General features: G+C 46.7%; 1 protein-coding gene and 1 long non-coding RNA gene across 4 annotated transcripts in view; both read right to left on the bottom strand.

Moving 5' to 3' along the window:
• The window catches only part of LOC105489637 (uncharacterized), a 77949-nt gene extending 77551 nt beyond the window's left edge, over nucleotides 1-398 (bottom strand). The window contains exon 1 of the long non-coding RNA XR_011623728.1: nucleotides 23-398. This is a non-coding gene — a long non-coding RNA (uncharacterized lncRNA). The remainder of the gene's footprint in view (nucleotides 1-22) is intronic.
• A 1305-nt stretch (nucleotides 399-1703) lies between these two features.
• Nucleotides 1704-16819, bottom strand: part of LOC105489633 (triggering receptor expressed on myeloid cells 1) — a 46899-nt gene continuing 31783 nt past the window's right edge. The window contains exons 4-8 of one of the 3 annotated variants that reach the window (XM_011754600.3): nucleotides 16330-16464; nucleotides 14865-15073; nucleotides 10677-11030; nucleotides 9220-9412; nucleotides 4325-5137 (exon numbers count right to left, since the gene is read on the bottom strand). In XM_011754600.3, the coding sequence (XP_011752902.2) occupies nucleotides 5101-5137; nucleotides 9220-9412; nucleotides 10677-11030; nucleotides 14865-14913 (633 nt within the window). In that variant the 5' untranslated portion in view covers nucleotides 14914-15073; nucleotides 16330-16464 and the 3' untranslated portion in view covers nucleotides 4325-5100. The other 2 variants (XM_011754599.3, XM_011754598.3) reach the window with 2 other exon arrangements.

The raw sequence follows: 16819 nt of genomic DNA, 5'->3' as shown, positions 1-16819 counted from the left end.
CCTGCTTACCCACTCTCCTTACCTGCACCAGCAGCAGCAGGAGCAGCAGCAGCAGCCACCAGGGCCACCCCCCGAGCCCTGCCCCCTCCACTCTATCTGCCACCTAGATGTGTTGTCTGCCGGCTGGCCCAGGGCCTCTTCTACTTGCTACAGGATGTTGCCCCACATACATGGTCACCATCTCCCCACGAGGCTGGGCAGTTACTTTACAGTTGAGAAACCTTGGAGGAAATGTGACTGGGGGAACAGCTCAGGAAAATGCAGAAGAGAGGCAGGCTAGCCACCCTTGTGACAGCTTCCTTCCTGCCATCATGATGTCACAGTCCTGATAGGAACACTCAGTTGCTTCCCTTTTTGCACCATGGTGAGTCTAGACCCACTCACCTGAGGTCCCCACTGCGTCACTCACCCCCCCAGGCCACCAACCTCCTCATCACTGACCACTGACCCCTACAACCCACAAGCCTGCACCCCAGTCTCCCTGTGAAATGGTACTGTGCAAACAAATACTGTTCACCCCGCAAGGCTGGGTTCAAGCCTTTCTGCTGAACCCGCCCTCTTTAATATCAGCCTGCCCCATGGTTCCCAAGCACAGGCACGTGGCTTTACTCAGGAAGTGTAGCACACGTACACACCCAGTCTCCACCCCCAGACATTCTGACTTGGCAGATCTGCGAAGGGGCCCAGGAATCTGTATTTTAACAACAGCTTAGGTGGTTCTGAGGCAAAGAGTCCAAGCTGACCATGTCTCCAAGAGCTGCATATAGGTAAGATGGGCCCTGCAGCATGTCTCGGGGGCTCAGGGCCTTTGCCTGAGTACCAGGTATGGGCTTCCCTGAGCTACCCTGTCCAGGCACAGGCATGGAGACCACAGTTATAACAGTAATAGCAGTAACCACCATGGATTAAAGTCCTACTGTGTGCCAGGTGCTTTACTCAGGCATCTCCTTGGATCCTGTCAACATTGGGAGCTGGTATAATGGAGGCATGTCATCTTGTGACTCTCTAGCACCAAACACCTTTTTCTTTTGGGGGTACAGGCTCCAATGTGTGAGTTTCACACAGATGCAGAGCCCTGCTTCCCCTTCTATTGAGGACGGAAGCAGCTATTCCTCCCACCCTCCTCCCGGCAGCTATGCTGCAGGCACGTGACTTGACCCAAGCCTGGCCACATGCATGATTCTGCCCAGGACCCCAGATCTGCAGATGAGACACAAATGCAGAGCCAGTTGGAGATGACTTACTCGGAGGCAATTTTAGGATTCAGAGTCTAGGAATAGCATGGTGGCCTCCAGTGTCCGGGGCAGTGGCATTGATGGCAACATGGCCAGACTGTCTCGTGTGGCCTCTGCTGTCCATTCTCTCTTGGCTTCTGCCCATTTTCCAAACCCAATCCCCCAGCCTCTCATCAACTCTGAGTTACTGATATCCCTCTAGAATTCCCTTGCTGTTTTAGATAGCCAGAGTTGGATTCTGTTGTTAGCGTCCAGAATCATCACTGGCATGGTTAGGCACCATCATGCCCATTAAGGCAAGGAGGAATATTGAGGCCCAGAAGGTTAACTGAGTCACCCAGGATCAGACACCCTGCAAGGATGCAGAGCAGGGATTCAAACCCAGATATTGTTTTCCTCCAAGGTCTGTGTCATTAACCACACAACACTATTGTATCAGTCAAGGTAACAGCAAGACACCGGTGGCTCATTGAAACTGGGTAATTGAAGAGTATTTAATAAACATGTGCATAGAATTTAGGGAATGCAGTAAGGGGTGCTTCAGTATGCTGAGGCTGGCAACAGTGGTGGGCCGTTCCCACCACTGGGCCTACAGAGGAGAAGATGGAGCAGGTGGCTGGACTCAGAGATGGGAACTGTTTGGTGAGGGGCTTGAAGGAGCCTTCAGAGAGGAAGGCAGCCATTCCTGCCACCACCTCCCAGGGAGAGAGCCCTGAGGACAGAAACTCTGATCTGACTCTCTCCCCACCCTTGGCTCTCCTTTCATGTTTCCCATTGGTTCAACCAGCCAGAAACTGGCAGCCAAGGAGCCTGCTGGTTTAGCCACATTGGTCAGGTTCCCAGGCAGGATGGGGAGGATGGAGCATGGCGTGGCCTGTAAGCGCAAATGGGAGAGTATCCAGTATGGCCATTTGTCTTCCAATTTAATGCATATAGTATTTCAGGCACGTTTGATATGTTGGACTTAAATAACACTTGATCTATAATAAGTTAAGCACACAGGCATGCACTGGACCACACACTGGGTTACATCTGGATGAATCTCTAGGAATGTGTCATGGGCTTTCGTAAGGACTGTAATGACTTCTTGGAAACAAGCTTGAGATTCACTAAGAGGGAGCTGTATACTAGGATACAGAAGATCTGCAGGGGCCCTGGACTCTAAGCATTTGCTTTATGCTCCAGGAGAATCTGATGCAGGTGGTCTAAAGACCTCTGAGAAACACCGCCCCCGTGTGTTCCACCTCTCCTGGAGTGCATTTAATGATAATACTCCCTTGCCCTGGCACTTTGCCAACCTCATAAACAGGAGCAACAATGGGATTGCTAAAGTGCAGGTTCCAGACCAGCAAGCTCAGCATACAAACACTGCATCCTGCACAGTCACTGCCTCTGAGCTGCTTGATTCTTTTAGGTAAGAAAATAAATGCAGAGATTAACAGCTTCCGGATCTAGTGCCTCTGCAAAGATTGTCACCAGAGCATCAGGATGAAATAAATGCCCCCCACACATCTTCTAATGGGCCCAAAATTGGGGTTCAGAAATCATCTCTCTAGGGTCGTTACCGTTACCTGGGCAGGTTCTGACAGAGCAGCGTTCAGAGGAATGGGGAAGTCCCTATGTGATGGAGCAGGCTGGGAGCTGGACCTCCGTGTGCAGAGAATTGTTTCCACAGGAGTGGAGCTCATTGTGAAAATACATTTACCTGACATGAGACACACTGTGTGTGTAGAAAAGTGTGATTGCTCTTGGGAATTGAGGATAATATCTGCCCTGGACATCACTAAATTGGGCTGGAAGGACCCACCATCCTTTCCCCATCCATGAGGCCCGTTTCCCTTAAAGGGAATCTCGAACGGTGGGAAATAACAAAATCCTGATTGAAATCTGTGGGAGATTGCAAGAAAATCTCCCACAGAGATTTTCTCCGTGGTGGCCTGAACACCTACCTACTTCACAGAGGAGGGCACTGGAGAGAGCATGGAAACTGAAGCAGGTGCTCCAGGAGCAGACTGAGAGAGGAGGAGGAGGGCAGAGTGGGGAACTAGACGAGTACATGGGGACAGCCTCCAGAAGCCTCCCCGGTGGGGAGAGCTTTTACCCCTCCATCCCTGCCCCTTGTGTGATACAGGAAAGAGGCGTTTAGACACAGGCAGAACTCCTGGTCATTCTATTCCATCTGGCTTTGGGGTCCTTCAGGTAAGGAGCTCTTCAGTTTTCACTCCTGCCAGTGGGCGGTGACTTACTCATGTGGCCTCGTTCCAGTCACATACATTTCTGCCTTCATGGGGCTATTTTCAGGCTCCAGCGATAAATGCACACAGGATGTCTGACACTGTCTGTTGATGTTCTCCTATGGATCCCATCTCAGCCTGCCAGTATTTCCTCAGGACAAGATACTCAGTTTAACTCTTTTCTCTGAGAAGGATGCACTTTCTCACCATGATGTCTTATTTCTCCATGCTCCACAATCTTCCTGGGAGTGTTGGAAAGAACCACATATAAGCATGAAACCCAAGTGTCTGATGCTAGAAAGAGGAAGTCCCAGCATAGGGCGAGCAGGATGCTTCTGTAGTGGGAGCTCTGTCCAGGTCAGGCCAAAATTGTATGGTCCAAGGCAAAACTGAGCAGAAGTATCAGGTGTGCCTTCTGCACGTCACAGCCCCCACAAGAGAATTACAGTGAAAAACATTGACCTGTCTGTACTTCATGCAAACCCCAAGTGGCTGGTGGAATGAAGGACCAGGCATGTTTGGGGCTGTAACTTCTTTTCTGAGGCGGAAATGCCCACCCAAGGTTATTAGAGAAATGAGGGCAGTGAGCAGGAAGGTGAGACGCTGACTTTAGAAGTAGCCTGTGATTACAGATTTAATTCATGTTATTAACTCCCCGCCTTTTACCTCCTCCCTCCTCCTTTGGCACAACTGCCAGATGGATATGGCTGGAAGTCAGAGGACGTTCTCGTGGGTTCGTGGGTCTAGGGTCCAAATGACCTCAGCGTGACAGCAAACAGGACAGAGAAGACCAGGCTCTTACTCAGGAATCCACCAGCCACGATAATGACAATATTGAACACAGGAACCCTGCGGGAGAGAGGAGACTGAACGCTACTGCTGGTAAAGGCTCCCCCACATGCATGTGTTCCCTCTAGAAAATGCCTTCATGTCACACTCCCCTCTGCTTAGGTCCTTGCTGCACCTTTCCCACACTGCCTGACCCTGTGCTTTTCGGTCTGTCTCACTGCCAAAAACTACTGATTAGAAATAATTCAGTGGAGAGTACAGGTCCCTGTCCAGGAGAGGCACTGTTGGGAGACTGTCAGGCTGATCAGCCCATCCTCCTCCTTGTGATGTGGTAGGGAGAGGGAACCCCAGCTAGGAAACCCGCTCTCTAGTCTCAGCACCATCCCCTGCCTACTGGGATAGTCATCTCACCTCTTTAGCTCAGTTTCCTCACCTATAAACCGAGAAGAATCCAACCCTAGTGAAAATCTCATCATGAATTTTATAGATTTTGGTGAAATGATTTTAAGGGTTCTGGGTAAACATCAATAGGTATCATAATAAAAAGATGCAAAGGAGTGAGGGCACTTGACCAGTTCCATCAGCAGACATGCAAGCAGATGAGAACACAAGGATGTGGCATGGTAAGAAACAGGGACAGACAGATGGCAATGGAACAAAAAGGCCAGATGCAGAGCCAGTGCCATGTGGGAACATAACGTCTAAGGAAATCAGAGGTCCAGTGGATAAGCCGGATATGGTAGCATGCACCCATGGTCCCAGCTACTTGGAGAGGCAGGAGGATCATTTAGTAAATAGTCTTGCAGTATCTGGACAGCAACATGATAATGGAGTAGCCTTTTCTACAGTTTACAGCATGTGGCAGAATAAATCTTCTCCCTGGATTAAACATTTAAATAAAATTAAAAAACAATCCAAGAGAAGTCACCAGGAAATAGAATAAGACACATTAAGGAATAAAGCAAAGCAACTGATTTAAAATCAACACATCCACCTATACAAAACTTAAAACCACATGCACAAACTAGCAAAGAGGAAAACAGCATAAAGGAGCTAGAAAGCAGAAAACTGCCTATTTGCCCGAAATCCACCCCTAGTCAAGGGCCCTGACTTGTAGCACAGGGGACTACATTCTCAAGGCTGCCTGGTCAAGTTCAGCAACTGGTAGGGGACAGGGGGCAGAGACAGGGGCAGGGATGGGGCAGAGAGACAGGCGGCAAGGCACAGGGAGCCAGCATCTCTCTCACCCCTCACGTGATTGTGGCCCACTCAGCATCCTCAGCATCTGCCCTGACTCCAGTGCTGCAACCTGAATGTCCTGGCTTCTGGGCCCTGCTCACTGCACCTCCTCCCCAAGTCCCTCCTGCGAGTGCTCTGCCTTATCTACTCTGAGTGCTGTACCATTTTCCTAGGCTGAACTCGCGGGGCATGTCCACTCCCAACAGGCCACCACCTGCATTTCTTTCGAGGCTGCACACAAGCTACTAACCCCCTGAAGGCCCAGGAATTCATGTGTTTGGCCTTGGTTAGAGCTGCCCTTGCTCAGTTACTGCCCCTTACAGGGACAACTCCAAATGTGACTCAGGAGTCCCCAGAGCTCCTTTACAAGACTGAGCCAGAGTTATCCTGTGAGATACTCCTTGGTTATGACAACCTTGCTTGCCTTCCTTCCCTTCCTGGTCCCACTTCCTCAATGGCTTTGCCAGAAATCACTTCCTAAAACATTTTTTTTTTGTCATTTTTTTTTAGAGAGAGAGAGCAGGATCTTGCTCTGTTGCCCAGGCTGGAGTACAATGGCTTGATCACAGCTCACTGAAACCTCGATCTTCCAGGCTCAAGTGATCCTCGTGCCTCAGCCTCCCAAGTAGCTGGGACCATGGGTGCATGCCACCATGCCCTGCCAATTTTTTTATTTTTGTGTAAAGACAGGGTCTTGCTAAGTTGCCCAGGCTAATCTCAAATTCCTGGGCTCAAGTGATTCTCCCACCTCAGCCTCCCAAAGTCCTGGGATTATAAATGTGAGCCACGATGCCTAGTCCTAAAACATTTTAACAAGACTTTATGGCTTGCTTCTGGGGAACCTACCTAGAGATAAGGTGATAGTGGCTACATCTGCAGTGCCTCTCTATCGCCAAATTAGTGTCTCAGCTCTTCCATCACCTGGGCAAACAATTCCCTGCATTAAATTCCTTCTTTTTCTGGCTAGATGTGGTGGTTCACACTTGTAATCCCAGCACTTTGGGAGGCCGAGGTGGGAGGATCACTTGATCCCAAGAATTCGAGATCAGCCTGGGTAACACAGGGAGACCCCCATCTCTACAAAAACAATAAAAAGTATTAGCTGTCCTGATGGTATGCATCTGTGGTCCCAGCTACTTGGGAGGCAAAGGTGGGAGGAGGTTGAGGCTACAGTGAGCCATGATTGCGCCACTCCACTCCAGCCTGGTTGACAGAGTGAGACCCTGTCTCAAACAAAAAAAAAGAAAGAAAGGAAGGGAAGGGAAGGGAAGGGAAGGGAGGGGAGGGGAGGGGAGGGGAGGGGAGGGGAGGGGAGGGAAGGGAAGGGAAGGGAAGGGAAGGGAAGGGAAGGGAAGGGAAGGGAAGAAGGAAGGAAGGAAGGAAGGAAGGAAGGAAGGAAGGAAGGAAGGAAGGAAGGAAGGAAGGAAGGAAGGAAGGAAGGAAGGAAGGAAAAGAAAAAAAAAAAGCTTCTTCTTTTCAAACAGCTAGAGTGGATTCCAGACTGGACTTTTGCTGAAAGGATAGTTCATATTAGACGATAAAGTTAACAGGTAAAAGAGAGATGCAGTCTCTAGTATCGAGGCAGGAGAATAGGGTCTGGAGACAGAAACATAAGGCCAATTCATGCTGAATCAAGGAGCAACACCAAGGTCTGGGATCAAGGAATCTAGAACAGATTCGTGCTGATTTCCCAAAACTGGATCAAAAGGAAAACTCCTGGTGCTGGGGTCAGGGAACCTAAAGGCCAATTAACACAAATTTTCTAAAGCTAAACCAAAAGGAAAAACCCCATCTCCCCATTCCCCAGCAGCAAAGGATCAAAGGCTACTCTCCACACAGCCTTCCCCCTTCCACCATGTCTCAGATGGAAAGGGACAGTGCCTTGGATTGGTCATGTGCCAATCACAAACGACCATCTCTTTATCCACAGAGGGCGCCAATTCACCTCAGCCTTTAGGTAGCCACAAACCAAATGCTTTATACAGATAACGGTAACTGAGAGGAACCTCACGTGGAGTACTTAAAACCCAGAAAACTTTGTAACCTGGCCCTTGAGCCGCTTGCTCGGGGCCACTTCTACCCTGGGGAGCACTTTCTCGCTTAAATAAATTCCTGCTTTCACTGCTTCATTCCTTTGTTACTCTGTGCATCTTGTCCAATTCTTTGTTTAAAAGGCTCAGAACCTGGACAGCTTACACTTAAGGCCCTCCTTCCCGTAAAAGTAGGAATATGGGCAAAGGTCATGTACTCTTCACTTATGTATTGCAAAATGAAAGTAGAGAAAAAAGAATTGACTCCTAGTGGATCGTTCGTTTGATTTATTCCACAAAGGTTTAATGAACACTCTGTTCTCCAAACAATGTAATGGGAAAAAAGGCACTGCTACTACCCATATGGAGGTGGAGTCTACACTCATAGAGAAATTAGGGCAGGCACCAGTTCACATTCATTTTAGCAGGAATGTGATTTAACTCACACTATTTAATGATTTAAAAGACTAAATCCATGTCTGTAAGCCTGCAGTGACACTGCTTTATTTATGCATAATGAATCACAATGCAAATTGTTTCCAATCTTTTGGAAGACCATTGGTAGATGCTATTTGTATACAAAATGATATCAGTGTTTAAATTATCTCATGGAAATTTCATTTGAGTTAATTATTTAAAAGAAGAAAAATACATCTGCAAGAAAATGTTTATCTCAGAGTTATCAACACTATATCAATGTCTAAGAACAGGCCAATGATTATGTAAGTTATGGCTTTCACAATTGATAGAAAAATATGCACTTATTGAAATTATATTTATGGAATTTAGGTAGCAGCATCAAAGAATAATTTCAGCATGGAAAAGAAAAAAACAGGTATAATTAGACCTACTGCCATATTAAAATATGTATAAACATAAATAAAGACTAGAAGAGAATATGAGAAAAAAGCCATGTTAGACTAGTGGTAATGTGAAAGAATATTTCCTCCCTGATATTTCAATATTTAATGATAAACACATTCTAATATAAATCAACATGTAATAACTGTAAAGAAGAGTGAAATTGCTAAGTTAGTGGTTCTTAAGTTTGCCTACACATTAGAAGTCTCCTAAAGATCTTATTAAAAATACTGAGATGGACCTCATCTGCAAAAATTCTAATTCTATTGATCTATAATTGGACACATGCAACAATATTATTTAAAAAACAATAAGGCAAAAACCAATACTGCATTTAGCCCCAGCTCCAGCTCCTGCTGAGAGCTGTTAGGTGGACAATGTCTTCCAGCTCTGGGTTTCTAGCATGCCTACTGAACTGTCAAGGAAGCTAAAGCCAGAGAGGGTTCCTGACTCACCCAGAGTCACAGTTAGTCAGGCCAACACTAGATCCAGGGCCCCTCACTCAGAGTGCTTTCCCACTACCCATCAGACCCCTAGAGTTGGATGAGCTCCATTGGAATTTGGGGAAGATGCCATTTCCCTCTCCTTAATACTCAGGTTGCAAGGAAACAAGGAAGGTGAACTGGGGAGAAGGACAGCCTGGCTGACAGCCTCCCCTATTCTCCATCACCACTTCCTTCTTCCCCTGGACATTTCTACCCAGACTAAAGTGACTCAAGTCAGCTCCTGCCCCACCCTCCCCTTTCCCTCACTTTCACATCCTCTCAGCACACGGACTGGGGAAAAAGGGCTCAGTGTCCAAACCAGGGGCCCAGGGCCTGAAAACCATACCTGATGATATCTGTCACATTTGTAAGGTTGATTTCAGAGCCAGGAGTGGAGACAACGACAGTTGACTCGGGTGGAGCTTGGGTCACGGTTCTGGGGCTGGTATAGCGTGGGCCCAAGGCCTTAGTAGTGGTAGAAGGAATCCTATACACATTCTGGGTAGAATTCTCACTGGAACCAGGGGTACCTGAAGAACCTGCAAGAAGACACATTGGATGGATGGGTGGACAGATGAATGATGAAGGGGTGGATGGGTGGGTGAATGGATGTATGGATGAAAAGGTGGATGAGTTGATGGACGGGTAGGTGGTATGGTAAATGAAGCTGAGGAGGGAAATAAGCATGGCCCAAATGCAAAGTTTTCTTTTGCTAAAACCAAAGAAATACTGTGGAGTCAACCTGAGTCAGAGATTGAAAAAAGGAAAGAAGAAAAAAAGGGCAGGAAGTGAGGGAGAGCAGAAAGAGAGAAGAAGAAAGGAATTTTTTGCCATTCGTATTGTTGGAAATGCACTTGCCTTCTGTTCTTCACCAGTTCATGTGCCCCCACCTTCTCCAAGAGTAATTCCAGGCTTACTTGATTCACTCTGCCTTTCATTCACCTGGCTTATGGCATATTGCTTTAAAAGTTATCTTTTATTAATATATTATGTATGCACCTTGTCTTCCTCAGGCTTAGAATTCCCCAGGTTCTGGGAACTGGGAACTTGAACCTGCCTCCCTTTCCTCTGTCTTCTATAATTCATTCCTTAATGTAACATCTACTGAGAGCCTACTTTGTGTCAGAAACTACATTATTTGCTAAGGGTGCAGAACCCAGGAAGGCACAGGTGCTTCCCGCAAGCAGTTCTGAAATTAATAGGGGACAGGTAAGTAAACCGGCCTCTCCTATCCAGTGAGATAGAGTTGTGTATGAGCTCTGGAGCTCTCCCATCTTGCTCCCCGAAAATGGGAGCCATGGACTATCAGCACTGGCATCACCTGGGAGATCAATAGAGATGCAGACTCTTGGGTCCTACCCTGTACCTATTCAGCTGGAGTCTGCATTGGAAATAAAATCTCCAGGTGGTCTGTGCCCACAGAAAGATGTGAGAGGGGCTGCTTCAGAGGTACACAGGCATGCCACCAAATGCATCCTTGGGAGGGGGAGTCAGGACATGACTTCTAAGTGGAGAACAAAGAATGGGACTAAATTATCCCAAATCTACCACTCACCTTAATTGTACCCCAATTCCTACCACAGCACCCCAAATTAGGCTTTGCCTAATTTGGCTCTTGCCTAATTCAAGGAGAATCTCATACATGGAAGGTTCTACTTACTATTGGACCTCAGATGAGAGACAAGGAGCTTCTGGGAGGAAGACAGCCTGCTAGGAATCCTGAACCCCAGCTCTGCTGATGCTGCCACCACTGTCCCTTTCCTCACCTGGCCTTCCTGTCCCCACCAATCCCAGGCCACTCACCCTTGGTCACCACCAAGCAGATGGGATTAAACAGCACGTGAGATTCCTTGGGATGCTGGTAGATCACACACTGATACAGTCCAGAGTCTTCCACTTGAAGGTTGATCATTCGGACCTGCAGTAAACCATGATCAGGGTAGTCTTCTAGTGTGATCCTCCCAACTTGGACTCGATGGGAATTCTCTGAAGGCCTCTCTGTTTTTGCCAGGATCTTGGGCATCTTTCCCTCCATTTTCTGCCAAGCTTTCCTGCTGTTGGCATACTTCTCTAGTGTGTAGTCACATTTTACCTCCAGGGTCTGCCCCTCTTTGTATTCATACTTTTCCTCAGTTAATTCAGTTGTAGCTCGGAGTTCTATAAGCAGGGAAAGAGAATTGGGTTCTGTGAGGAATTATTTTTCTCTCTCTGGGTGGGGAAAAAGGAGAGGAGCCCCCTGTTTTTCTTGTCCAAACACCCATATTGCAGACAAGGTTCTTGAGGCCTCCAGAGAAAATACAACTTGCCCTGCAAGCCAGCACTAGACCTCAGCTCTTTCCACTGTGAGTAGGTTTTTTACTCTAAGAGTGAGACTTCATATGGTGCATGAGGATCAAATTTCATAAATGATCACAGGAAGACTGACTTTGAGAGGAAGAAACTGCCCAACTGGAGACAGAACATGGGACATTGTGCTAAGACCACAAGTGGCTGCAGCGTGGTGGGAGGGAACAATTACAAGGGTGTACGACATAAAAAGTGAATGCAAAGACACAGTGCTAGAAAAGAGTGGCTCCAAGGACAGCTTGAGGAACTTCACCTAAGTCAGGGCAAGGACATCAGTTCAAAAGACCTTTGGACAAACAGTGAGGAAGCTGTCTGGAGGGCATGATGGGCATGGATATCTGACTGCCTGCCACTCCTTTCTCCCTTTGGGTAGCAGAGCACCCCTTTCCAAGGGAACGATCCTGTGTGGCTCTACTGTTGGGGCTGCCCACATTCTCAAGGATGGGCACAGGACACAGGCTTTGCCAATCCAAGTACCCCATCTCGGGGTCAGGTGCGGTAGCTCACGCTTGTAATCCCACACTTTGGGAGGATGAGGAGGTCAGATCACCTGAGGTCAGGAGTTTGAGACCAGCCTGGCCAACATGGTGAAACCCCGCCTCTACTAAAAATACAAAAAATTAGCCAGGCATGCTGGTGCACACCTGTAGTCCCAGATACATGGGAGGCTGAGGTGGGAGAATCACTTGAACCCAGGAGGAGGAGGTTACAGTGAGCCGAGATCACAACACTGCACTCCAGCCTGGGCCTTGCCAGGCTGATTGGTTTAGGAAGGAGCACGTGGCTGAGCTGGACCAATCAGAATCCTCCCTGAGACTGCTGTAGCCATTAAGAGAAATGCTTCTTGCTAGGATTCACAGGTCAGTGAGATGTGAAACTTTATTATGTGAAACTTTCTTCCATGTGGGAATAGGCTGCCTGAGAATGGCTAAACAGGCAGAAAGTGAGTGAGAGGAAGGGAGAGAGGGGAGAGTGGAGGGAAGAGAAAGAAAGAGAGAAAAAAAAAAAAAACCACGTTATCTGAGTCATGGACTCAGCTGTGCTCCAGAGGAGCACCCCTTGTACTTTCCAGTTACCTGAGCCAAGAAATGTCCCCTCCTATTTTTGATGTCACAGAGTCACAGCAGTGGTTCTCCACTGGGGAGCAATTTTTGCTCCCTGCCACAACTCTCCCTGAAACCCTGGACAATATCTAGACATTTTTGGTTGTTATAACCAGGGAGAGAGGTGGGTGCTACTAACATCTAGTGGATATCAGGCTAAGCATCCTACAGTGCACAGGACAGCCCCCACAACAAAGAATCATCCCACCCCAAATGTCAATAGTGCCAGGTTTGAGAACCCCTGGGTTACAGTGACAATGGTTTCCACCACATTCTTGGAGGCTGAACCGGGTTAACCATCTAGAATTGGGAATGCTCATCTGGCCTTGTCCAAGGGAGCCTTGCTGATGGGAGGCCAAGCAGAGCAGAAGTTAGAAGACCAAGGTCCGTGTTTCAGCTGGACACCCGGGGCTCTCTAAGTTGCTGAGAAACTGTAGCTTACGCACTCAGGCCTAGGGTACCTTCCCCCATGGAGCACCAAATAACAGGCTGGACAGTGCTGCTGGGTTTACTGTGAGAGTCAAGGTAACACTAGTACTGCTGTTATTAATACCACACACTTAGGTCCTTGCAGGCCTGGTGAAAAATGACAAGCACTGCCCCTTTCACGGAGCCCCCTGGCACGCCCACCCCAGGATAGGCCAACAGATCTGCCTGACCTTAGGAAGACTCCACTCAGGGACTCACAAGGATTTTAAAGGTGAAACCAGTCTTGAAAGCCAGTTCTTCTGGGAGCAGACTCCAGTTTCTAAGGAAACCTTGCAAACAGGCCTCCTGGGCAACTCCCACAAACTCCGGTCAGGAGTGCCCCTCCAAGAGGCAGCTGAGCAGAGGCTGAGTGTTGTCTGAAACCAAGCCTGGTTCCCTCATTTGTTCACTCACTCATCAGACTGTGGCTGAGAAACTTCTCTATCACAGGCACTGTGCTGGGCTCTTTGGAAGACACACAGACTCCATCCTCAAGTTGTCACCACTGAAGCCCTAACCTCTGAAGTTAATGTTACAGATAAATCTCCTTTATTTGCCAGCTCCCCAGGGAAGGTGGGAGCTACAGGTGACTGAGTTTGCAAACTTGCCTGTCTCTCGCAGAAGGAAGGAGACAGTAAGAAACGAAGGCTGCTGAGCTGTCTGTGCAGCATTGCAAGAAGGGAATTCCTTTGAATATGTTAATTAAAAGGATAGCAAATACTACCTATTAAGTATTATGTGCTAAGGGTTTTCAAAGACTATCTTATTTAATCTTTGTAATGTAAAAAGTTGACACCATTATTCTCCCCATTTTATAGATAAGGAAACTGAGGCACAGAGAGATTAAGTGATTTGCCCAAAGTCTCACCATAGTTAAGTGCTAGAGCCAGGATTCAAACCCAAGGACTCTGGTTCCATCTAAAGCACTGAGCTACATGGCCCAACACAGTCTGATAGGGATTAGAGCAGTCCTCGCCCAAGCGTAAATAAGCATCCAGTTGCAAGGAGCATTCAGGTTAACCCCTAACCTATCCCCACAGGGCACAATGAAATATATACCACTGGTTTTCTCTCACACAAGTACATAACCTTCAGCCCTCTGCTGTCTCCCAGTTCTCCTTCAGAAAAACATGAATCAAACACGAGGAAATACACTTGTCCATGAGGACCTAACTCCCTTCTGCCCATCTAGATTATCACCCCAGCTCCAAGAAGCCCCAGAGCAACATCTGAGCATGGACTCTACAAGGCAGTTGTCCATGACTTTGCTCAAAGTAGAGGGCCCAAGAGAATACCTCTCCCTGATTTTTCATGCCTTCCTAAGGCAAGCCTCGTTTTGAACTCATATTGACACTTTCCTCCTGTTATTCATAAACATCATAATCCTTCCTCCTAAATATAAGGATTAGGAGGAGGAGTGAATAAAGCCTCACATGCTTCTGGTTTGGGTGCAGGTATGAGCTGTGCAGATCATAAGAGGAGACACATGGAAGAGCTGGGGCATGAGCCGGCTCTGCTGAGCCTCAGCAACTGTGCCCTCCAATCCCAGCGTGCCATGGAGAGCTGGGATGATCGCCCCCACCAAAATGAGCACCAGCCTCTTCTGGTCACATCTGTGTCCTCAGCAGTAGTATATTTGCTGGCCCATAGTAGACCCCTGGGAAGTATTTGTTAAATCAATACTGCCTTTTGGGTTTAACGGACTGTCAACATCAAATGGAATATAACATCCAACATCATGATGGAATATAAGAAAAAGATTTCAACATCAAATAAACTCATTGTAGATCATGCCATGATGAGATCTACTCTATCATTATTCCCATGCCAGACTTTGCCTGTCTCTGACAACGTCGACATGCACAGACATCTTGTTTCCCTGACTCTCTCCTTCTTTTACTTTTGTGGGCAGACACTGCACGTTCTCCCGATTCTGGGTAGAGCAGCACAGTCTGGCATAACTATTGGGTGGCTCTATCTTGGATGGTCCTGTGTTCTGAAGCTTCAACAGAAAAGGGCTCCCCGAGATCCTGGACCAAACGCCTTCCCTGCCCACTCCTCTTCCTTGTCTTACCTGAGACAAAGAGCATCCACAGCAGCCCCCAGAGCCGGGTCTTCCTCATCCCTCCTGTGCACCAACTCCAACTGCTGCTGAGGGCTCCCGGGACAGCTACAAGGCACCACAGTCACCTAGAGGCTTCGGAAAGTTGCACAACAGGATGTGAGGACATTCCTGGGAGGCACTGAGCCTGGGCTCTGTTTCATCACCAGTTGCTGTGACTCCTGACATCAACAAAAGAATCCAGAGACCAGGGCTCACTTCTCAGTTAAGTTTCTTTGAACTCCAGTTTTCCTTTCTGTGGTAATAATGACAATTACCTTCCAACCTCACAAAATCTAAGGAAGAATGACACTTGAATGTAAATCAAAGTAAGGCATTAATATTAGGAAGGGGAACAGAGGGCCCTTTGCTCTCCAGAGGCCCCCTCTCCATTCACATCCAGTTTAGTGTAGTGAAGAGAGTCAGGCCCACATAGGGACAGGCGGTGACAATCGTATCTCATCTTCTCATCTTCAGGGTTTTTGTGAGAACATGTTTCTACATCCTGCCCCGCTTAGCCCCGCTGGTTCTCTTGGCTTCTGGTGACCTGGGGTGCACCTCCTCTTCATCACCAGGAGGGCCATACCCTGTATTTGTCCTCAGCATTGCCACAGACATGGCCTGGGAGCTCACAGGGGTGTAGGGACCCCAGAAACAATTTGAGAGGACACTGCCACCACCCAACAAGAACAGACTTAGATTTAAAAAGGAAACTTGGTTCAAGACACTGAAGAAAGAAGAAAAAATCCAGCAGGTTTTGTACTAGAAGCAAGAAAAGACAGATTTGACAGTGTGAAAATCAAATCAGTAACGGAGAGGATTCACTTCAGAAGTATTCCCAAATGTAAAATGAATAAAGACATTTAGAAGAGCTCAGAAATTTAAGCGAGGACAAATCATAGAACTCCAATCTACACATTAGAGATCCCCTTAAAACATAAAATGGAATGGTGGATCACAAGAAAGATTAAAAATTTTATCTTAAAAATATGCTTTCCAGGTCTGAGAAGAAATCTAAAATTGGAGGTTGAGAGTTCAACATGGGCAAGGAAAAAATTCATAAAGTGAGACCTAGAATAGGAAGTGTCTAGGTGAAAATTTTTAAATTTAAATAGAAAGACTCCTACTGTTAAACAAAAAAAGTAACTTGGTTTCTTCAAAGGAATCGAAATAATCAGGACTCAGATTTCTTCTCTGAGTAACAAATACCATAAGAGAGTGGGATGAGGTATAGAGAACATTATGACCCTAATATTTTACACCCAAATTGATTGCTACTAAAGTATAGGAACAACTAAAATGTACTATCTTATCTGCAAATTAAAACAGCAACCAAAAAAATTTTCAAGGTTAACTTTAATTTTTTTAATTAAAACTGTTCAATGTAGCAATTTATAAAATATAGAAAATAAGAAATAAACTTAAATCATGTTATTACACTTTATAGAGATCATTTGTAGTGGAGATTTTACTATGTTTATTTTTTGTTTCACAGATAATGTCGGAAAACAGACTTCAAACATGCTTGAACTGAAATCTGCTGGCCCCTCCTTTTGCTGTAGTCAAGCAGTCCCTAAAAAGGAAAAATAGACAGAAAGGTCTTAACATTTTCTGACTCAGAGAAGAGCCTGTGTGACTTCTGTGGCGATGAGTCAGATTCATACAGTTCATTTCAGTGAATAAATCCCTCTTCTTACAACAAAATTAATATTCCACACTTAAATAATAGCTATACATACTTTCTACATAATGTAGAAATACATACTTTGTACATTTTTGTGTCTTCATATACTTTGTGTGGAGGATTAAGTTCCTGGAAGATTAAGAGGGAGCTTTGAACTAAACAGTCCAAGAAGAATTTCTAATTAGACTTGAATATCACCGGAGGCTGATTGCTCCTTCACATTTTCCTAACTACAGACAGCACA

Source organism: Macaca nemestrina, chromosome 5 (assembly GCF_043159975.1).
Source record: "Macaca nemestrina isolate mMacNem1 chromosome 5, mMacNem.hap1, whole genome shotgun sequence".
Lineage (NCBI taxonomy): Eukaryota > Metazoa > Chordata > Mammalia > Primates > Cercopithecidae > Macaca > Macaca nemestrina.
Note: the sequence above shows the minus strand (reverse complement) of the source record. Positions and strands in the feature narration are given on the sequence as shown.